This window comes from Chlorocebus sabaeus, chromosome 3 (genome assembly GCF_047675955.1).
Source record: "Chlorocebus sabaeus isolate Y175 chromosome 3, mChlSab1.0.hap1, whole genome shotgun sequence".
In the NCBI taxonomy this organism is placed as follows: Eukaryota; Metazoa; Chordata; class Mammalia; order Primates; family Cercopithecidae; genus Chlorocebus; species Chlorocebus sabaeus.
In genome coordinates this window covers 95330216-95353654 of record NC_132906.1, presented here as the reverse complement: position 1 = coordinate 95353654, position 23439 = coordinate 95330216, and the positions used below count along the sequence as shown (strand labels likewise).

Sequence of the window (23439 nt, the reverse complement as noted above, 5' to 3'; positions counted from 1 at the left end):
AAAATGGAAGGCCGTGCTCCCTTCTCCCGGCTTCCCCAGGCACCGCCCTGTGCAGCTGGTGCAACACCAACCAGGACGCCCACATCTGTGCCATCCACGGACGTTACCCAGATTTCACCAGTTCACAGGCACATGCTTCTGTGCGTGTGTCTCTCTGTGTGTGTTCTATGCTATTTTTTCCAGTTTTTTATGTGGTAAAATAGAGACATCATGAGATTTACCATTTTAACCATTTAAAATGTCCAATGCAGTGGCACAGTATTAAATGTATTCATAATATTGTACAACCATCACCACCACCCATCTCTAGAGCTCCTTTCATCTTGTAAAGCGGAACCTCTGTCCCCTCTGTCCCCTGGCTAGAGGTTTATTCATGCGCTTCCGTCCCTCCTCCCGCCGGCAGCCCCATCGCACTCTGTCTCTGATGCGGGCCCCTCCCCATGGCTCATGGCAGTCAGCTCTGCCCTGCTGGTCTTCCTGAGGCTGATGTTGCTCCGCACGACGTCCTCCAGGTCGCTTGTGGTATCGGAACCTCCTTCCTTCTGAGGCTGAGGAATGATCCGAGGTGCGAAGCGTGTGCTGTTGGTCCGGTCGCCTGTCGATGGGCTGTTGTGATAGTCATCACAGGGGAGACTGTGCAACACCAATTAGGACTCAGACATTTCATCTCCACGAAGCTGTAAATAAGAATGCCGCCGGCTGATCTCACGGCTGGTAGACTCTCATAATTAACGCCCGAGGCGGCTGGCATGCCCAGGGCCAAGCCCGGCGTCCTCCAAGCCTGGCTCTCACTGTCCGGAACGTGAGGATCCTGGACCGAGTGGTGTCAGTCTCCCGGGAATTTGCGCTTTATGGAAGGCAAATGTGAGCTGTTGTCTAAAGGGCAGGAGGCAGGGTCAGTGATCTCCGATGCCCGCTGGACCCGGGCGGGTGCTGCCCTGCTCGCTTCACCGACGCAGTCAGCCACAACGCCGCCCAAAATGTGGCCGTGACAGGGAGCAGCGTCCCTGCTGGACTCCAGCCAACCTTTAAAACCTCAACTCCAGGCTGGGCTTGGTGGCTTATGCCTGTAATCCCAGTACTTTGGGAGGCCAAGGTGAGTAGATCACCTGAGGTCAGGAGTTTGAGACCAGCCTGACCAACATGGTGAAACCTCGTCTCTACTGAAAATACAAAATTAGCCGGGCGTGGTGGTGGGCGCCTATAGTCCCAGCTACTCAGGAGACTGAGGCAGAAGAATCGCTTGAACCCAGGAGACGGAGGATGCAGTGAGCCAAGATTGTTCCCCCGCACTCCAGGCTGGGCAACAAGAGTGAAACTCCATCTCAAAAGAAGCAGCAGCAGCAGCTCCAGTCTCAGGGCTGCCGTTTTATCGTAATGTCACAGTGACCATTTTCAGGAAGGCAGGGGGGTGGCAGTGCGGCTCCTTGAGTCCCTCCGCTCTGATTCCCAGGAAACGTCCCGTGGCTGGACAGTAAGTGTCACAGACGCGGCCCACGGGGGAGGCCAGTGAGTGCGTCGCAGAAGTGGGGGAAACACAATTAAACCTTTCTTGCTTCCTTCTGGAACGGACACTGTTGGAAAGTCTTCGTTAAATCACTTTATGATGCAGCGTTGTGCTCTCTGACCCTCCCCCGACACAGGGCAGTGTCAGCGTCAGATGCCAGCGGGGGCACTGCCTGTGACAGCGAGGCATCGCGGTGATCTGGGCGCCTGGGGGGCCACTGAGCTCCTTTATAAGCCGGGCATTCAAGTGCATCTGTGACGTATTCAGGAAATAGCATGGCCCTGCGAGGGATCACAGCAAACCCCCGGGTCCGTGTCCGCCCGAGAGACACCTGCGTGTTTTCCCCCTTGGAGCCTTCCAGTTGCACCATGAAATCAGTGACTGGGGTAGAAATTCCAGCCTCCTGCTACAGCCTCTGGGAATTTTGTGTTTGTGCAGCAGACAGTCCTCTTGGAAGGATTTTCAGAGCAAACAAAGTCACTGTCTTCCAGGGCCAAGCTTTTACGTTTCTCCAGGGTTGCAGGAGGAGAGGGCCAAGGCTAGGCTTCCTTCCTCGTGGCCTCTGTGTCCCCTCTCACCTGCCCGCTGACTTTGTCTCCTCTCTGTAGCCGGCGTGGAACAGCCCTGCATCCAAGGCGCCTCTGTCCTGGCTGCCTTCTGGGCCACTGCCCGCCCAGCTGGGGATGTAGCAGCCGGTTGGGGGGACCAGGACCCTGACCTGGCCCCGCGCACTGCTCTCTCCCTGGGGAAGGCCTTCCTGAGAAAGATGGATGGGGACCACTGGCTGCTTTTTTAAAATTAACTCTGTTTTGGGAGCAGTTCTGTGTTCACAGGGAAACTGAGCGGAGTACAGAGTTTCCATACACCCCTCAGTAGCCCCCGCCCAGGGCCCCATGGGTGACACCGGGTGACACTGCAGCCACGCATTGTCAGGAGCTCAGCCGTGGTGGACGCTGGGCCCCTTTGCTACGTCTGTGAGTTCGCAGGAGTGCAGTGCCAGGGACCTCAGTGCAGCGTCTAGGCAGGTGCCGGGGTCAGCAGCCAGGTCCTCTCGTTCCTTTCCTATGGGAATTTGTGCCTTTTCCCTTTGCTCTTGGTAGCCTGGTTAGAGGTTTATTAATTTTATTGATCTCTCAAGGAATTCGCCTTTGGCTTTGATTTTTCTCTGTTGGTTTCTGATCTGACTTCTGGTTTCTGTTCTTGGGCTCTGGGTTTAGTTTGCTCATTTTCCTCAGTCTCCCAGCCCTGATCTCAGGTCAGGGTTCGGATCTCCCTTCTGCTCTAGTCTGTGCGGCCGGTACTCCAGATTCTGTCAAACCCTGAGCACGGCTCCCGCTGCGTCCCACTGATTTTGATGAGTAACACTTTCATTTCTGTTTATTCCAGAACATTTTAAAGTGTGTCTTGTGTTCTCCAATTGGTGTGTTATTTAGAACTGTGTCGTTTAACCTCTAAACGTTCTGGGATTCTCCAGCCTGCGCTGGCACCTGCAGATTTACTCAGCGACTTTTCTGGCCGGAGAAAGGGCCTTCCGGGGGTGGATTTTGTTTGTTCCCACTCCCGAATCAGCAGAAGACGGAAGCGCACAAGTCAGCTGGTCCGGAGGGATTCACGCTGCAGGAACAGGAGCAGCCTCAGGACCTGATGGTGCCCAGCCAGGTGCCCCTGGACCTGGCCAGGACCTGGGAGAGCACACGGGGCCGCACAGCCTGCTGCCAGGACCCGGGAGAGCACACGGGGACCACCCAGCCTGCTGCCAGGAACCAGGAGAGCACACGGGGGCCACAACCTGCTGCTGGGGACCACGACCCCCCTGATGCGGCGTGACTCTTCCTGAAACTCCCTAACAGGAATCGAGCTGCCTCCGTCTGCGCAGCCTCTTTCTAATCTGAACACTTCTGTCCTGAGGGAGTTTGCGCCCGGCATTTGAGAACGGGATGAAGCGGTGGGTTCTCAGTTACTCTTGGGCCAGGCACTTCCTCCTGTCTTTTGGTGTTTAGGGCACTGCTTTAACCCGTGGACAGCCACAGAACAGAGCTCGGCATTTGGGGTTCGGGTCTGTGATCCCCCCTGCATTTGTGGTCTGTGTTGGAAGATCTGTTTGGTGAGGGTCTGGGTTTTTGAAAAACAGCTTAGTGGCATATGTGAAGATGCTATTTTTAACTTATATAGGGAATAAATATTTCTTGACTAACTTTTTGGGTATTATTTTATTATTTATTTTTCTTATTAGGTGATTTACCTCTCAAGGCGGTCTAGTTGTCTGGAAGATTTTTGAAGGAACTTTAAGGTTTTTTAACGTTTAGGTTGATGGGGCCTAAGCGAGGTCCCTGCTCCATCTGAGGTTCTGCACCAGGCCACATGCTGCAGGCCTGCCGTCAGTTCTGCCGTCCACGTCTTAGTGCCACGCATTCTGCCCGTCCCTCCTGCCCTCCCACAGGCAATGACAAGCCCTGGGGAACAGGTCCTGGCCTTGCTGGAGCCTCAGGAGCAGGAGCTCAGGGCCGGGCCAGGCAGAGCTCCTGATGCATGGATGAGTCTGTGTTCATTCCATCCATTCAGCGCCATTCAGGCTGGAGCAAATACAGGGACAGCGGCACGCACAGATAGGCACACACAGCCGCACGCACACACAGGCAGACACAGTCACATGTACACACAGGCGGTGCACACACTGGCAGACATCCACACACAGTTGCATGTACAGACAGGTCAACACATACACATACACAGGTGGACACACACAGTCGCACGCACACACAGAAGGACACGCACACAGCCACACACAGACAAGAAGACACACACACAGGCAGACACACACACAGGTGCATGCACACACAGGGAGATGCACACACAGCTGCTCACACACATAGTTGCATGCACAGAAGGACACACACAGCCACACACACAGGCGGACGCACACACAGGTGGACACTGACAGGCAGACACACACAGTTTCATGCACACACAGGCAGATGCACACAGTCGTGTGCACACAGATGGACATGCATAGTTGCACGCCCACAAAGACACATAGCCACATGCACAGACAGGCAGACACACACAGCTGCATGCACACACAGGTGAACATGCACACAGTTGCACACAGGTGGACACGTACACACAAGCAGATACAGTCACATGCACACACAGGTGGACACACAGTCACATGCACCCAGGTAGACACAGCCACACACACAGACGGACACACAGTTGCACACAGGTGGACACACAGCTGTACACAGGCGGACACGCACACACAGCAGCACAGATGGACACACAGTCACATATATGCATAGGCAGACACACACACAGTTGCACGCACCCAGGTAGACACAGCCACACACACAGGAGGACACACAGCTGCACACACACAGCACAGATGGACACACAGTCAAATGCACAGACGGACACAGGTGGACACACACACAGGTGGACTTGCACACGCAGCAGTATCCACAGATGGACACACACAGTTGCATGCACAGACAAGTGGACACACACAGGCGGGCACACACACACCACAGCATGCTTATACAGGTGGACACACACAGCCACACACACAAACTGCACACACACATAGGCAGACACACAATCGTACTCACAGATAGGTGGACACACACCCACAGCTGTGCACACAGACAGGTGGACAGACACAGCAGCACGCAGAGACAGACGGATCTGTAGAGACAGGTGGACCCGCAGGGCAGCCTTGCTGTCTGTTCTGCTGGAAGCCCCCATGAGCCTTGCTCTCTGTGTGAGCCTTGCTCTCCGTGTGAGCTCTCTGAGGTTCCTGCGGGCTTCCATGCGGCCTTGCCCGCGGGGAGGTAAAGGCAGGCGGTGGCCCCGGCTCAGGAGAGAGCTGTGCTTCCCCTCCGCTTTGCCCCAGTGGACACACGTGAGCAGCTGCAGCGTCAGCGTCTTTGGGGGGCTGCTTCACCGAATGACCATCTCCCACACGGTTGGACCCCTCACTTCTGAGGCAGCGACCTGCTCTCAGCAGAGCCGGGAGCCTGGGCAGCCACATGGGGCTGAGCGGCCAGGCAGGCAGCTCTCCTGAAGGAAGGCCACGGCTGGGACCCTGCGTCCGGGGGTGGAGCGGAGGGACCAGACGTGCCCAGCTGTGGTGGCGGGACGGAGCCACCTGCTCCCTTTGCCCTCTAGGCTTTCCCTGAGCTGCGCGACCCTGGCGGCCTGTGGGAGCGCCACAGCCCCTGACACCCCGTCCTCGTGCCTTGCAGGGCAAAGTGCACCTGGAGCTGCGGCTGAGCGAGGTCATCACAGACACTGGGGTCGTCTGCCACAAGCTCGCCACACGGTAAGACGCGTCCTCACCAGGGACTGAGCACACAGCGAGTGGCCCGTCTGGCTCCCGAGGAGCACACGGGTTTTCAAACCAATGCACAGGAATTTCCAGAGCCGGTGGCTCCCCAGGATGACACTGTTTAGAGGTTCTGGCCCCCCGAGGATGACACTGTTTTAGGGGTCGTGGCCCCAGGATGACGCTGTTTTTGGGGTCCTGCTCCCCCCACGACAGTGCTTTAGGTGTCCTGTCACATACTCCCAGCGTCCTCACTAAAGCACGTGCTCGCCTTAGAGGTGTTGTTTTGGGCTTTTGCGAACGGCCAGCGTGATTCAGTGTCACACCGAGGCAGAGCGGCTGGCGTGGGCCCTCCCTGCCTTCCAGGGAGGAAACCGCATCTCACAGCTTGAACTCAGGCCTCCTGCCCGACCCAGAGCTGTCTCGTCATTTGCCCGGGGGTCTGCGCTCACTCCTGACGCCGCCTCTGCTTCTCTCCTCAGCATCGTCGAGTGCCAGGGCCTCCCCATCGTGAATGGGCAGTGCGACCCCTACGCCACCGTGACACTGGCAGGACCCTTCAGGCAAGTGGCCTCACGCCTCGGGTTTCTGTTCTGGTCCTGGGGGGCGAGGGTCCAGCTCTGAAATCACGAGGCCACTGCCTCATTTGGGAGGAGGCAGGAGGCTGCGCTTTGAGGTAGAATATGTAATTTTTACTTCCTTTTGTTTTCTTTATTGCTCCAAAATTGCTCTGTAGAAAACTAAGCCTTCGTGCTCTTCGTGCTGAGTATTTTTGTCTCGGTAAAGGTTCGGGATTTGCATACCATCTGGAGCTGGAGACGAACAGAAATATTTATGAAATAAATAAAGGCAATAAGTGACTTGTGCATTTGAGAGCTCGGTTTTATGACAGAGACTTGGAATCAGCAGTGTTGCTTTAATCCCAATCCTTTCTCTCTCAATAACAGATCGGAAGCAAAGAAGACAAAAGTAAAGCGGAAGACCAACAACCCCCAGTTCGATGAAGTGTTTTATTTTGAGGTTGGTATCTTCGTGGGTGAACGTCAAGTGCAGGCTGCACCCGAGACACATTGGCAGAAAGTCTGGATCAGAACCATCTCAGTCTCTTCCCTCTGGAAGTTCCTCCCGGAGAGGAGGCAGCCCCGCCGGCCCTGGGACCCATGGCCCCAAGACCTTCCCTCGTCTCCCGAGAGAGAAAGGCCTTTCGTTGTCTCCCAAACTGGCCCAGATTTGAGTTAAAAGATGACAGGTTAATGCTTTCCAAATTACCAGGACTTTGGGGTTTTTTGTTGTCTTTTTGGCTGCTCCGCCCAAGTGTCCCTGAGCAGGCGGAATGCTTGTTCCAGTGGAAATAGGCAGGGTTTTGAAGCAAAGCGGGGAAGGATTCAGACACAGAGATCCTCTCAGAACATGGAGCACCAAAATCCGTGAGAAGGAGGGTGCAACGGCTGCACCTGGTAGAGTGGGACCTACTGTGCGGTTTGGGGACAGCTGCATCTCATGGAGTGGGGACCTGCCATGTGGCCGGCGCGATTTGGGGACGGCTGTCTGCAGGGCCTTTAGACAGATGCTCTTCCCATCCACAAACCTTCCCGTGCACAAGCCCTGGAGATGTGAGGATGGATGAGGCCTCTGTGGCAGGAACATGGCCAGTCACGCCTGAGGGGTCAGGTGGGCTCCCCTGAGCCATGATGGCTGAGCGGCGCTCGATGCATGCAGTTCTGGGGGGACCATTGGAGAGTGGACCTACCAGTCTGAGCAGGACCCACGGGCACTGCTGAGGCTCAAAAGGGCCCCACAGGCAGAGGTGGGAACTTGGTGTCCGAAGCCAGGGCCAGGCTTTCAGGGCCGCTGTGAGGCGGGCTTTGGAGGTGGAATCTGTTCTCTGTCTCACACGGAAGCCCTCACTTAGAGACAGGCAGAGCAGATGGTTTTGCCAGAGCAAGGGAAGCAGGGGGCTGCCAGGCTCCCAGGGGCAGGCTGGGCCCTGTTGGTGGTGCAGGAGGCGTGCGGCATGGACGGAGTTCCAGGTGGCAGCTTCCCCCGGCTCGGCTGCCACACATGGAGCTGTCATATACACGGTGGGGTTGTCGGCTGCCACACGTGGAGCTGTCATACACACGGTGGGGTCGTCGGCTGCCACACGTGGAGCTGTCATACACACGGTAGGGTCGTCGGCTGCCACACGTGGAGCTGTCATACACATGGTGGGGTCGTCGGCTGCCACACGTGGAGCTGTCATACACACGGTGGGGTCGTCGGCTGCCACACGTGGAGCTGTCATACACACAGTGGGGTAGAGCTCGCCCACTGCCCGGCCACACCCGGGTGCTCATCACACTTGCAGTGTTCTCACACCGTTTCTACTGTGTGCACTCCCATTCACTCTGTAAAGACGTGGGTCTCAGCCTACTGCAGTAATTTAGTGACCACAGAGAGTCTGAAAACCGTGGTCTGCATCACCACCTGTGGGGCTCCAGGGAAGGCCCGGACCTCGCTGACCACTGCTGTGTGGGCCCAGACCTCGCTGACCACTGCCGTGTGGGACACACGGGGCCCTGCTCTTTGGGGTCTGTGACCTTTCACTCCGTCTCCACCCCTTCCTTAGCAGCCATGAACCTCTTTCACCAGGACCCTGTCTCTTTCGGCTTCAGCTGCTTCTGACCCAGCTGGAGGCCGAGCCCCGGAGCGGGAGCGTGTCTCCCACAGGCTGTGGTCGAACAGCCACCTACCAGGAGCAGACCCAGGAAAACAGATGTTCCGTTTCCATGGGAAGCAGCGTCTGTACCTTTTTCTTCCAGGATCACAACTAGACACATTAAGGCCCTTTAACTCTCTAAATGAGATTAAATAATCTCGTAAATTTGGTAGGAGCTGCTTTCATTCACCCAACAGATGTGTCAGGTGCCAGCACTGTGCCGGTGATCAGCTGGTGATAAGATGTGGGAGAAAACAGAGGAGTCCAAGGCCACCACACCAGACCAGCATGGGAGGGACGCAAACAGACAAGCCCCTACAATAGCTCCCGACCTGCCCTGCAGAGAGGACATGAGGCAGGGGCACTGGGGGGGCGCTTCCTGGAGGAGGCATTGCCTGACCTGCTCTGCAAAGAGGGCGTGAGACAGGGGCGCCGGGGGCTTCCTGGAGGAGGCATTGCCTGACCTGAGTTTTATGAGATGGGGAAGTTGGGGGGAAGCAAATTTGAGGACAATGGTGTGTAGGTCAGGAAGGAGGAGGCGTCAGCAGCCCTCAACCCGAAGCAGAGAACTGCCCCTGCATGATCTTTGCCTCAGTTTACCAATCAGGAAGTGCAAGCTCAGAGGTTAGGCAGTTCTAGCAACATGATTTTGGTGTCAGACCCTGCATCAGAACTTCGAGCTGAGAGCTCCTGAGCCAGCATCACTGCTGAGGCCCAGAGAAGGTGGGGCAGGGAGGGAGGCCGGGCAGGAGGGAGCCCTCCTTGTAAACATGGGTGACCTGGTGCATGGCTGATGGTGGTTAAATTAGAACTCGTGGTAACCGACTGTGGTCTCCTGGAGCCTGAGGGGCGGCCTCCTGCTCTGCTGCAAGGACCCTGCAGGCTGGCGGCAGTGGGGGACGGTCCCAGAACCTCGACCCTTTACGCCTTCACTCCCTTTCTGTTCTAAGGAACCCACGGTGCAGAGGTGTCAGGAGGAAGGTAGCAGCATCTTGACTTTCTGCCGTCTGACGCTCCCCAGAGTGCTGGGGTCTGTTAGGGGCTGGCGAGTTTCAGGCACCACAGGCCTCACGCTTTTCACTTCCTGTTGGCAAATAGAGTCTTGAGGTGGGGCCGCTTCGTCTCCACGGCAGAGGGGGTCCCTCCCTCACAGGGTGGCAGGCCTAGAGCAGGTGCAGGTGAGGGACGTTTAGGTCCCCGGAGCCCGGCACCCATGAGGAACCGCTGGGAGAGTCCGGCCGTGGCTGTGAACGGCCTTGGGGCAGGTCTCGCCTGGGTCTGCCCCTCCAGGGGCTCTGTGAGTGGGAAATGCTGGCACTCAGGAAGCCGGGCCTGAATCCCGAATCTCGCCTAGGGCCTTCCCAGTTGTGGCCCTTGAGTGGCGTGTGGGTAAGCACAGAGGAAGTGCAGCCCGGGGCCTGGGTCCGCGTGGAGATACCCCCGCCTGGTGGCACCGCGGTCTCAGTGCTTTCTCTCTCCACTGACTCCAGGTGACCCGGCCCTGTAGCTACAGCAAGAAGTCTCACTTTGACTTCGAGGAAGAAGACGTGGACAAGCTCGAAATCAGGTGAGAAAACCAGGCTCCGCGTCCCCGATTTGGCAGTTTTCACCCAAACTCCTCAGCTCTTTTGTTGTTTGTTTCTAAATATAGGGTCATAGAAAAGAATTTCCATTTTCTTGGTAATTTTCACAACAGATGTTAGAAGCTGTAGTTGAAGTGACAGCCTGTGGGTGGTGTTAGGGCTCACCTTGCAATTCCTGCGAAGAGGCAAAGGCCAGAGGTCCGCATCCCTCTGGCCGAAAGGCTTCATCCACCAGGAGCGACGGGGCACATGGGCTGCAGCTGTTCTTAAGGTCTTATTCTAAGCCCTCCACCGTCCATGGGTGCAGGCCTCACTCGGAGGTCACAGGCCTGGCGGGTCTGCACGGCACCCGGCCCTGGCACTCCTGAGGCTCTCAGCTGGGCGGCCTCTGTGGAGACCCTGTCCCCTTTGACTCGAGTGAAATGTTCTCACCTGGTACTGGGTTCGTGTTTCCTGCGTGTGGTCATAGAAGCTGCATCGTCAGCCTTTGCCCTGGAGCCCCCACCGCCCTTTCCTGGCTCCTCAGCGCCTCCCACGGGAAACGGGGAAGTCACTTGCGGGTTCTCGCAGGTCAGGACGTGATCTCAGGCCCAGGATTTAGAAAGCCCCACGATCCGGCTGACTCAGAGGTCTGGGGAGGGCGGGCCCCAGAATGTGCCCTTCACAAACGCTGGTGGGTTCTCCCCTCCCGGTGAAAATAGGCTGGATTCCTGTTTCTTTTTGAACGTAGCCTGTGTTCCTTCTGTACCAACGAATGCCCCCATCCCCTGTGAAGAAGCAGATGAACCTCCCCTGAAGCCCCCGAACCTTTCCATGCTGGACAGAGAAGGAACGAAACAGCTCCCTTCTGACCCTCCCCAGCCGGCCCTGAGACCCTGAGCCTGGGATGCTCCTGAGCCTGGGATGCTCCTGAGCCTGGGATGCACCTGCTTTCTTTAGGTCATTTTGGAGAATGTGCCATCAAATCTCTGGTCACGCTTCCTCCCAGGGCCTGGCAGCGCCCCCGGGGGACCCTTACCGGGACATGTGGAGCCGGCGTGTGGCTCAGGCCCTACGGCTGCTGGGAGGCGTGGTTTTGTGGTTGAGAACTGTAGGAATGTCCCTGATGTTATCGGTCAGATCTGCCTCCCCTAGTTGTCTCCATCCCGAACCACAGAATGTCCCTGACGTGGTCGGTCAGATCCACCTCCTGAGGGATCAGGGTCCTGAACTGTAGGAGTGTTCCTGACGTGGGAGTCCTAAAGCAGGGTTGTCTCCACCAACTGTCTCGGTTTGAGTCCCATTTTTAAATGTTTTGGCCTAAACCTTCATTTCCAGGCTTCACGGTACTGAGCCAGGGCCTGAGACCCTGGGCCGGGCGTTGAGGAAGCCTCCCCAGGACTCATGCCAGCCCCACCACCAGCCCCTTTTTCAAGAGAAGGACGCACCATCGGTGGTTCCTTTTTACACCAAGCTTTGAATTCAGGAGTGAAGTCCTAGTTACTGAATTTTTTAAAAGCACACAAAATGTGTTTTAAATATTTCCCTTTTTAAAGGCAGATGCGCCTGCCTGGCCACTTGGCACATTTCCAAAGTCCCTGCACATATCAGCGGTCCCCTCTGTTCCTTCTGAAAGGAGCGCGCTGTGGGTTCTTGTGCGGCCTGTCAGCCCTCCCCGGCCCCAGACGCCAGTGCCTCTGCAGGATTCGCAAGGGCAACAGAATTACCGGCCTTCCGGAATCTTCTCCCCGCAGGGGGATGCCCCTGATGGCCACAGTGTGGTTAGACCTGCCGAGTTTTAGCCGCCTGGGTAGGGCCGGGCACGTGTAACTGGGATTTCAGGCCCGTGGGTAGAGCTGGCCACACATGACTTCGGGTGTTTCAGGTGCGCGGGTGGGTCCTGGCCATGAGGGACTGGGGTACAGTCCTGTAGACTTGTTGCAGCCGGGGATGCTGTGTGTCTGTCAGAATTTTACAGCCCCAGGTCTGAGGGGACACGTACTGTCCCACACCAGGACACAGTATTAGTGGAAGCCGCTGCTGTGTTAGACATTAGCAGAAGCTTCACGATGCTGGGCCCAGGCTACTCAGGGAGATTCGTGGACCATGCTGTGGCCACGGTTCTCCCCCTGCTGTGGTGTGCGTGGCCCCTGAATCCACTTCATGCCCCAGGTCGTAAGCCATCTGTGGACACAGCGTTCTATATTCAGGGGCAGGGCATTCGCAAGCACCCAGTTTTGTTTTGAGGCACATTTTCATATGACGAAAGCAGAGAGCCCATGGCTGTTGAATCAGCCAGCCCATCCTCCATGGGCACCCTCCTCTCTACAGCCCAAGTTCTTCATCATCCCCTGCATTGAGCCCTGCAGACGGAGGCTGCTGGGCCGTACGCTGGGACGGCGCGAGAGGCACACGCCACAGACTCCTGGGGGTCTCACTTGCCCGCCGTGCACAGACTGCTGACATTGGGCCTGTTGTGGGCAAAGGGGCCAGATGGTGCTGGAGCTGAAAGCGGCAGCAGCTGCGTAGCTCCTGGGTGCACGCAGCGATGCCTGGCTCCCTCCTGGTGCAGAGCCTGGGGTCATGTAGCTCCCGGGTGCACGGAGCGACGCCCAGGCTCCTTCCTATCTAAGAGCCTGGGGTCTGAGTCTGGGCCCATGGCCTTCTGCCTTCCTCTGCCTGCCCATTACCACTGGGAGACACTCATCTTTATTCCAAAACCACAGGCTGATGTGTTTTAAACGTGCCCCGTGGGCTGAGCCTTGATGGAGACTCTGGGAGGCGCTGCAGGCTCCCCCTGCTCCTAGGGAAACAAAGCATGGCCCCTAATCTCTGCTTCACCCGGGCTGCCCGCTATCAGCTAGAGCTGTACCGATGCTGTTTTTCAGAGTTGACCTCTGGAATGCCAGTAACCTGAAGTTTGGAGATGAATTCCTGGGAGAACTAAGGATCCCGTTGAAAGTCCTGCGGCAGTCCAGCTCCTACGAGGCATGGTAAGGTGACGCTGCGCCTGCAGACTTCCACATCTCTGACAGCCACAAAAACACATGCTGCCTCTGAGTGGAAAGGCACAGAGGCCGCGTGTGCTGGTCCTCGGCTGCGTCAGGCACCCGCCTGCTGATGAGTTTCTGCCTCACAGCAGGTGAGAAACGGCAGGTGAGGAGAGGCAGCAGGGATCACACTGAGCAGGGACTCACGACGGCTGGCACCTCAAAACAAGACAGGGAACGCGAGTGAAAGCGGGACCCTGAGCCACCAGCCGCTTGTGGGGTCTGACCCCAGGTGAAAGGGGGACCCTGAGCCGCCAGCAGTTCGCGGGGTCTGACCCCGGGAGGAGAGGGTATCAGCAGCTGGTGCGGGAGCCCAGAATGCGCACAGCGGGCCCTGCCCCGCGGCTGCACTCCGGGTCTTGCTCTGGGCCCTCGGCAGCACCTCCTATTGAGAGCGCATTACAGGGTTCTCCACTCCCCTCTGCACATCTGGACCTCAGGGATCGGCTCTGATCCAGAACCCACCCCAGGGCATGACGTGTGTTGCTGCCTCCTGCCTTTCTTTCCTGTTTTCTCCAGGTGTTTGGTTTTTTGGTGGAAGGAGCAGGCCATTGTTTGATTTTACTTCCAGTTTACGTGTGTCCCTTAGCGACAGGCAGCTCCTGAGAGGACCCGGAGTTGCGGGAGGCGTGCACTGCCAGGCGTGGACTGTGTGCCGCGGCCTGACGCCCCATGTGTCCCTCTGCCGTGTGTGAGGGCAGGTTTCCATCCCAGAAACTGAAACGCACGTGTCTTTTGATTCTATGAAGACGGCACGGGCACAGGCCCCCTGGGCTGAGTTAGACTTCCTCCTACACTGAGCGAACCCCTGGCCCGGGTAGCCAAGGCAGCCACCACAGACCCCAGAGAACCCCAGGGGGCTCATGCCTCGGACACGGGCACCACCCACCTGACGGGGGCTCATGCCTCAGACACGGGCTCCACCCACCTGACGAGGCCTCGTGCCTCAGACACGGGCTCCACCCACCTGACGGGGGCTAATTCCTCAGACACGGGCTCCACCCACCTGACGGGGGCTAATTCCTCAGACACGGGCTCCACCCACCTGACGGGGCCTCGTGCCTCAGACACGGGCTCCACCCACCTGACGGGGGCTCGTGCCTCAGACACGGGCTCCACCCACCTGACGGGGCCTCGTGCCTCAGACACGGGCTCCACCCACCTGACGGGGGCTCGTGCCTCAGTCACGGGCTCCACCCACCTGACGGGGGCTAATTCCTCAGACACGGGCTCCACCCACCTGACGGGGCCTCGTGCCTCAGACACGGGCTCCACCCACCTGACGGGGGCTCGTGCCTCAGACACGGGCTTCACCCACCTGACGGGCCTCGTGCCTCAGACACGGGCTCCACCCACCTGACGGGGCCTCGTGCCTCAGACACGGGCTCCACCCACCTGACGGGGCCTCGTGCCTCGGACACGGGCTCCACCCACCTGATGGGGGCTAATTCCTCAGACACGGGCTTCACCCACCTGACGGGCCTCGTGCCTCAGACACGGGCTCCACCCACCTGACGGGGCCTCGTGCCTCAGACACGGGCTCCACCCACCTGACGGGGCCTCGTGCCTCGGACACGGGCTCCACCCACCTGATGGGGGCTAATTCCTCAGACACGGGCTTCACCCACCTGACGGGCCTCGTGCCTCAGACACGGGCTCCACCCACCTGACGGGGGCTCATACCTCAGACACAAGGTCCACCCACCTGACGGGGGCTCATGCCTCAGACACGGGCTCCACCCACCTGACGGGGGCTCATGCCTCAGACACAGGGTCCACCCACCTGACGGGGGCTAATTCCTCAGACACAGGGTCCACCCACCTGACGGGGGCTAATTCCTCAGACACAGGGTCCACCCACCTGACGGGGGCTCATGCCTCAGACACGGGCTCTACCCACCTGACGGGGGCTCATGCCTCGGACACGGGCTCCACCCACCTGACAGCTTAGACTGCCTGGCCCACAAATCAGGGCAGAGAGGGCTCCTGGGTGACTGCATGGGGTAGAACCAAAGATGGAAGAGTGGCCGGGCAGGAAACATCGCCCACAATGACCAGGTGCCGAGGTGGCCTGCCAGGCTCACCAGCCCAAGGCCCCCACCTGTGGCATCAGGAGCCACGGCACGCTGTGGTTGAAATAATTTTCATTTCCACCTGCTGCTGACACTGCCGGCCGTAGGTCTTCACGGCATATCCCTGACCACTTCTGCGCGGGTTCCCAGAAACCCGTTCCCTCCACGTTGCACCCCCCATCCCCCTCCGCGTTTCCCCCGTTGACTCCTGCGTCTTTGGCTCCAACACTTGCTTCCTGGGGATCCCCAGTGACCAGCTGTGCTGGGGGTCTTCTGTGGGGCATCCCAGGGGCTGCACTCTCGGGGGTCCTGTGGGATTACCCTCCTGACCAGTCAGCCTCACGCAGGCAGCTGGGCTGCCCTGAGAGCTGCTCCTTGGCAGGTTCAGCCTCACGCCTCCCTCCGTGTGTCCCTCCCACCCAGGTACTTCCTGCAGCCCCGGGACAACGGTAGCAAGAGCCTAAAGCCAGACGATCTGGGCTCCCTGCGGCTGAACGTGGTATACACGGAAGACCACGTGTTTTCTTCTGACTATTACAGCCCTCTCCGGGACCTGCTGTTGAAGTCTGCGGACGTGGAGGTGCTTGTCCACGCCGTGGCCCGTGGGTGTGGGCAGGAGGTGCTACCTGCCTGGGGCTCTGCCCCACGCGTTGCCCCACCCCAGAGGGCACCTCGTCCCTGAGGGGCCTTTCCCACGCCTCCTAGCCCGGCCTGTTTCCCGCCCAGATGCCTGGACCCCTTTGCTGTGAGCACTGGTCTGTCTGCAGGTAGAGCCGTGGGAGCCTGGTGATGCTGAGGCCTCGCCGGGTTGTCTGAGGGGGATCCCCATCATCAGGGTCCCTCTACTGGTTCAGGAGCCGTAGAGCTGGCCGCAATTGGGGGTTGCTAGGAGGAGGTGCAGATCCCCCTCCAAGGGCCCAGCCAAGCAGCAGCAAATGGGAAGTTTTGGTGCTTTTGTGAATATATGTGTTTCTGTCTCAGCAAAGAGCCATATCTATTGTGGCTGGAAGTGAGACCCCAGCCAGGCTGGGACAGGCCTCTGAGGGTCCCACACCCTGGGCCCCGGAACTGACCTCACCCCTCCCCGCAGCCCGTGTCAGCATCTGCGGCCCACATCCTGGGCGAGGTTTGCCGGGAGAAGCAGGAGGCAGCCGTCCCGCTGGTGCGGCTCTTGCTACACTACGGCAGGGTGGTGCCCTTCATCAGTGCCATTGCCAGCGCGGAGGTGAAGCGGACCCAGTGAGTGCCCGCCCCGCTCCGCCCCGGGGGAGAGCGGCCTGGACCCGCTGCAGGGATGGCGAGGTCGTCGCTGGGAACCACGTCCCGGCGCAGGGCTTGAGGGAATTCAAGTGTCCCCAGAAACCGTGTGGATTCGGGTTTTTTTCACAGACCCAGTTAATGATTCTTTTTTTTTCTTTGAAAGCCCCATTTGCCTTTGAAATCCCGGGTAGAGTGAGTGAGTGGGGAGGGAAAACGGCTCCCAGGGCTCAAGGACAGCTCAGGTCCCCTCACTGGGGCACTTTGGGAGCCCATGAAAATGGGGCACGGCTTCCCTCAGGACCTGCTGTTTCCAGACGCCTTATTCTAGAAACATCCGGCTGCACCTGTGGCCACCGTAGCTGGCAGGAGGGGTTTGCTTCTCTGCTGGCCCTCGGATCCTGCCAGGGTCTGGTGCTCAATTCTCTGTGCAGGCACAGGCCGCAGAGGGCGAGAAGACGGGAGCAAAGGCCAGCCAGGCTCTTCCTGAGCTAGTGGCCACGCGGGCAGCCGAGTGGTTCCCTCTGGCATTGTTGACACAGGACAGTTCCATGGGCAGGGCCTCGAGCTCCTGGCCTGGTTGTGCTCCTTGTAAAACGGCAGGAAGCCGACTGATGGGCGTGCGCTGATCTCACGGCCCACAGGCAGGTGCTCGGGGCCAGGCTCTGCTCCGACGTGCTCTTCCGCGTCCCCAGGAGACAAACACTGTCCCCATCGCCATTTCCCAGGGACCCCAACACCATCTTCCGAGGAAACTCGCTGGCGTCCAAGTGCATCGACGAGACCATGAAGCTGGCGGGGATGCACTACCTGCATGTCACGCTAAAGCCCGCCATCGAGGAGGTGAGCACGGGGCGGAGTCCTCAGCATCGCGGGGCACGGGGAGGACTTCCCCCGACAGGGCACTGCACAGGGATCCAGCCAGACCACGAGCTGGGCTTGAACGTCCGCCCCTCCAGCCTTGCTGCAGGGATGCTGATTGATGCGCTCTGATCAAGAGGAGGTTCCCTGTGTACTCCAGAACCTTCCAGATTCTCCCAAATCAAAACTATACATGAGAAAACCCACCATTCCACTAAGAAGAAGAGCATGCAAGAAAAACCTGGCCCTTCCCAGGCAGACCTTTCTCCACACGTCCTGCGGTCCCCTGTGTCTGGGCCCTGGCAGCATGGCACGTTTGAGCTGTACACCCAGTCCTCACCCCACCCTCTGATGCCCGCACGCCGAGTCCTCACCCCACCCTCTGATGCCCACACAGTCCTCACCCCACCCTCTGATGCCACCAGGTTGTGCCCCCTGTTTATAAGCAGCTTTGTAAACAGGCTCTTTGCAAACGTGAGAACATTTAACACAGCATTCTGGTTTGCTCTGTGGCAAAATCACGGCAGCATTTTGAAGTGAAAATATTATTCAAGGCCTGCGAGGCCTGGTCTGTGTGGCTGGTGCACATCAGCACATCGCTGTCCGAGAAAGCCCGGCTCGTCTGATCACGGCTGCACATGCCTCTCGGAGAAAGCCTGGCTCATCTGATTGTGGCCATGGACTGGGCCCCGTGCCTGGCGTTTGCACCTGACCTCTCACTTGTCCCTCGGCAGCCTGTGACACGGGCCCAGAGTGGCCCCCTTTCAGCCAAGGCTCGGGGTGACACCACCCCACGGTGGCCCTGCAGTCCGGCATCACCACACCCCTCCGTGCCTCACCGCGCCCCTCCGTGCCCCTCCGTGCCTCACCGCGCCCCTCCATGCCCCTCTGTGCCTCACCGCGCCCCTCCATGCCTCACCGCGCCCCTCCATGCCCCTCCGTGCCTCACCGCGCCCCTCCATGCCCCTCTGTGCCTCACCGCGCCCCTCCATGCCTCACCGCGCCCCTCCATGCCCCTCCGTGCCTCACCGCGCCCCTCCATGCCCCTCTGTGCCTCACCGCGCCCCTCCGTGCCTCACCACGCCCCTCCGTGCCCCTCCGTGCCTCACCGCGCCCCTCCATGCCCCTCTGTGCCTCACCGCGCCCCTCCGTGCCTCACCGCGCCCCTCCGTGCCCCTCCGTGCCTCACCGCGCCCCTCCATGCCCCTCTGTGCCTCACCGCGCCCCTCCGTGCCTCACCGCGCCCCTCCGTGCCCCTCCGTGCCTCACCGCGCCCCTCCATGCCCCTCTGTGCCTCACCGCGCCCCTCCGTGCCTCACCGTGCCCCTCCATGCCCCTCCGCGCCCCTCCGTGCCTCACCGCGCCCCTCCGTGCCCCTCCGCGCCCCTCCATGCCCCTCCGTGCCTCACCGTGCCTCACTGTGCCCCTCTGTGCCTCACTGTGCCCCTCTGTGCCCCTCCATGCCAGTGGCCACGTTCGGGGAGCTGTCGCGGCATTTTCTGGATGAGGCTCAGGGTCTGCATCTCAGCCAGGCCTGAGCCCCCCTCCTCCCTCCCTGCCTGTGCCCCCAGAACCCACTCACAGAGCCCTGTCTTAAACCTCTCCCCAGATATGCCAGAGCCACAAACCCTGTGAAATAGACCCCGTGAAGCTGAAAGATGGAGAAAACCTTGAAAACAACATGGTAGGTTTTGTTCATGAACGAAACCAAAGCCAGTCACCTGCTTGGGGTCTTTCAGCCGGTGGCTGCCTGGAAGGTCTGACTCACCCCATGACCCTGGTTGGGGTGGGCGCAGGACCGGGCGTAGGGATACCTGCCTCACCTGGCTACAGTATGCTGGCTGCACTGCTGGGAGGCCTCAGCCACTGCCTTTGGCCTGGCCTGTGTGCCCAGCTCTGCTTCCCCTGGGGTGTCCTGGCCAGCTCTGCCTCCCCTTGGGGATCTGGTCTGCACATCCAGCTCTGCCTCCCCTGGAGGGTCTGCCCTGCACACCCAGTTCTACCTCCCCTGGAGGGTCTGCCCTGCACACCCAGCTCTGCCTCCCCTGGGGCGATGGCTCCTGCCCCTGCCTTTTCCTGGGACAAGATGGCCTCCCCGCCTCCCCAGGCTGTCCCCAGAGCTGTGTCCCGCATTTTAAAACAACAAAACTCCCTGATGTTGAACTTGCCCCAACATTTTAGTCACTTCACATGATACGTGTTGCAGACTGTGCTGTTTGGTCATCTCTGTGTGTAAATGACTGGACAGAGCTCTTGCCTCGGGCAGGCACGTTCTAGTGAGTGTCTGTTCCCCACTCAGTAAACAAGGTCGGGGCAGAGCTGGGGAGCAGACGTGGCGCCCCGAACAGGGTGTAGTGATTTTCACGCGTGAATCGCCACAGCTCCCAGCACAGATTTCCAGGGGGTGGCTGTTCACACGTGTCTTGCTTCTGTGGCTGCCCTGCGCCCGCCCTCAGCCCCTCCCCACGCGCCCCTCCCTGGGTGTGTGCTGGTGCTACACGCACCTGCGGGCAGCCTCGGCAGTGGGTCCCAGTGCCGTGTCCCATTGCAGGAAAACCTACGGCAGTATGTGGACCGCGTCTTCCACGCCATCACCGAGTCCGGGGTGAGCTGCCCGACCGTCATGTGCGACATATTCTTCTCGCTGCGGGAGGCGGCAGCTAAGCGCTTCCAGGGTGAGTGCCCCGGACACCCTCGTGTTGCGGAGAAATGGCCACGGCCCCGTGCAGGGCAACTCCCACCCAGGCAGAATCCCCCGCAGCCCTCGCTGGACTAGAATTGTGGGGGCATGAGCCCCAGTTCAGAGGCTGGATTTTTCCAGGGTTTTGTGCCTGGGCCAGTGTTCCCCAGTTTCACGACCGCAGTGGTCTCTGGGGTCCCCAGCCCTGGAGTTCCCGACCGCAGTGGTCTCCGGGGGCCCCAGTCCTGGAGTTCATGACCGCAGTGGTCTCGGGGGGCCCCAGTCCTGGAGTTCCCGACCGCAGTGGTCTCGGGGGGCCCCAGCCCTGGAGTTCATGACCGCAGTGGTCTCCAGGGGCCCCCAGCCCTGGACTTCATGACCGCAGTGGTCTTGGGACCACTGTGAGTTCCCGACCGCAGTGGTCTCGGGGGTCCCCAGCCCTGGAGTTCATGACCGCAGTGGTCTCGGGGGGCCCCGGTCCTGGAGTTCATGACCACAGTGGTCTCGGGGGTCCCCAGCCTTGGAGTTCATGACCGCAGTGGTCTCCAGGGGCCCCCAGCCCTGGACTTCATGACCGCAGTGGTCTCGGGGGTCCCCAGCCCTGGAGTTCATGACCGCAGTGGTCTCTCGGGGGGCCGGGAAGGCCGGCCGGGCTTTGTCAGGTGAATTTTCCTGATGTGGCCCCCCGGGTTTTCCCAGTGGTTTCTTTTTTGGTGGGGCAGGGCCCAGAGTGGTGTTGGGGGTTCTGCCTGCCCGTGTCTTCGAGGAGACAGGACCCCTGGGGGAGCTGCCCCTTCTTCAAACCCCCAAGCTAGAGATCCCCCAGGGACCTGGGCATCTGGCCCCCAAACTTCTCAACCTTGCCGACCCTCGAGGAGGCGCCTGCACCCCCCCGTCTCCTGCGATGCTCAAGGCCCCGCCGGGACTCAGGATCTGGGGCTGCTGAGAGGCTCGGCGAGGGCCCTGCTGCCTGGCTTCTCCCTTCCTTGCGTGTCCTGTGGCCTTGGGATAGCTACAGACACCCCTAGGGTGGCCATGGCCCTGCAGAGCCATCCACGCTTCTGTGTCCCCAGGAGTCAAACGCTGTCCCCACCCCTGTTTCTCAGGACATCAGACAGCCCTGGCCGAGGGGCCCAGGGGTCTCAGGGAGGCAGTTCCCAAGCACTTCCCAGCCCCAGACCCACTTTGAACAAGGTGGAAGTGAAGAGATAAAACACATCCTCTCACCCGGATGAGCACAGACCACCGTGGAATGAGTCTGTGACGGGCACCAAAGGTGCTGCGCTGTATGGTGGTGACGAGAGACGGACAGAGACAGAGAAAGAGAGAGAGAGACAGAGAAAGACAGGGAGAGATAGAGACAGAGAGAGAGAGAGACAGAGAAAGACAGGGAGAGATAGAGACAGAGAAAGAGAGACAGAGAAAGAGATGGAGAGAGGGGGAGAGAGAGAAAGAGAGAAAAAGAGAGACAGGGAGAGAGATAGAGACAGAGAAAAAGAGACAGAGGGAGAGAGACACAGGTGGAGAGAGATCCAGGACTGTGGCAGGACTTCCCTGCGGACCCTCGGGGGCCACTGTGCCAGAGGGAAAGGGCCACCCCACCTCTGTCTCCCGCAGGTGACCCGGACGTCAGGTACACCGCAGTGAGCAGCTTCATCTTCCTGAGGTTCTTTGCGCCTGCCATTCTCTCCCCCAACCTCTTCCAGCTCACGCCGCACCACACGGTGAGTGACTGGCTGAGGGACCGAGGCTTTCTGAGCTGTCCTGGGACTGTGGCCTGAGTCAGGGCATCTGTGTGGCTGTGGGGGCCGACCCTGTGGAGTGTGGAGTGCGTGGGGAGTGTGGAGTGTGTGTGGAGTGTGTGTGGAGTGTGTGTGGAGTGTGTGTGGAATGTGTGGAGTACGTGTGGAAGGCGGGATTGCGTGGGGAGTGTGGAGTTCGTGTGGACTGTGGGGAGTGTGGAAGGCGTGGGGAATGCGGAGTACGTGTGCCGTGTGCGTGGAGTGTGTGGATGGTGCGTGGGGAGTGCTGGTGGATGCGCCGGGTCCCAGAACGTCCTCGTTGCAGCTGGTTCACCGACCTATTTAAGCTGTGTACGTTCTGGGGGAATTGAGACAATGTCACAAAAGCAGTGGACGATTTGACCAGGGTTTAGCTGCTGGTCACTGCCATGCTCTCCTCCCCTGCCCATCACATATGGAGTATTGATGATCGGCGTATCATCCGTGTATTGAGTCAACAGATCCCTATTCAGCAGTGATTTGCTCTAGGCCCCAATGTGGTTGCTGGGGCCACGGCTCTCAGGGTGCAGGGATCTGGGGTGACCGTGTTGCATGTGCAGGTGGCAGAGCTGGAAGGAGATGGCCAGGGCGAGGGGATGTGAGGGATGGCCCATTCCCCAGCACTTCTTTTTTTTTTGAGACGGAGTCTTGCTCTGTCACTCAGGCTGGAGTGCAGTAGCACCATCTCAGCTCACTGCAACCTCTGCCTCCTGGGGTCAAACAATTCTCGTGCCTCAGCCTCCCTAGTAGCTTGGATTACAGGCGTGTGCCACCATGCCCAGCTAATTTTGTATTCTTAGTAGTGATGGGGTTTTACCATGTTGGCCAGGCTGGTCTCGAACTCCTGATCTCAAGTGATCCACCTGCCTTGGCCTCCCAAAGTGCTGGGATTACAGGTGTGAACCACCAAGCCTGGCCCCCAGCACTTCTAAGTTGAACTTTCAAACCTCATGAAGGCTGAGATGAGCCCCAGGCAGGGCCAGGAGACTCAGCACCCTGAGACTCAGCGCCCCAGAGCCATGACTCCGCCTGATGCTTTCGACTTTGAGACGCATCCTGCATGCTGGGCCAAGAGGGTGGGTCCCCACGGTGCCATCGGATGCTGCCTGCGAGACGGTCTCAGCAGCTCCTGAGACTGGGATACCCGCCTCCTCCAGTCCCATCTGCGTCGCTACCCGTTTCTCCGCAGCTCATGCACAAGTCACAGCAGCTCGGAGGTGACTCCTGCATTTCGTCCCCTGGGTGACCTGAGACAGTCACAGTATTTCTGTAAAGCTGACACAGACCTTTCTCGCTCCCGCCTCCCCAGGACCCCCAGACGTCCAGGACGCTGACGTTGATCTCCAAGACCGTTCAGACCCTCGGCAGCCTGTCCAAGTCCAAATCTGTGAGTCTCTGTTCTTCATTTTCTCTTTTTAGGGACAACTGATTCTTTTCTCTCTTCAGTAAATACACATGAAAACCTCCCACATTTGAGAGTTAGATCGAGATCGAGAATCAGAGCTGGCACCACATCCTCTCCTGAAGCCCAGGACCCCAGTGTCCCCGTCCCACCCGCCTCTTCCCTCCCAAAGTGAACCCGTGACTGTTTTCGGGAGCCTGTGGCTCCTCACCGGCCCCGTGGCAGGAGCAGCCTCTGACCTGTCAGGA

General features: G+C 59.3%; 1 protein-coding gene across 4 annotated transcripts in view; it reads left to right on the top strand.

The window, feature by feature from the left end:
• The window catches only part of RASA3 (RAS p21 protein activator 3), a 127563-nt gene that overhangs the window by 79791 nt on the left and 24333 nt on the right, over positions 1-23439 (top strand). For all 4 annotated transcript variants that reach the window (XM_007961021.3, XM_073014542.1, XM_038007934.2 and 1 more), the window contains 12 exons: positions 5749-5825; positions 6311-6391; positions 6776-6848; positions 10017-10093; positions 12977-13081; positions 15634-15790; positions 16301-16449; positions 17196-17310; positions 18938-19012; positions 19880-20003; positions 21626-21732; positions 23099-23176. In XM_007961021.3, the coding sequence (XP_007959212.1) occupies positions 5749-5825; positions 6311-6391; positions 6776-6848; positions 10017-10093; positions 12977-13081; positions 15634-15790; positions 16301-16449; positions 17196-17310; positions 18938-19012; positions 19880-20003; positions 21626-21732; positions 23099-23176 (1218 nt within the window). The remainder of the gene's footprint in view (positions 1-5748; positions 5826-6310; positions 6392-6775; positions 6849-10016; positions 10094-12976; positions 13082-15633; positions 15791-16300; positions 16450-17195; positions 17311-18937; positions 19013-19879; positions 20004-21625; positions 21733-23098; positions 23177-23439) is intronic.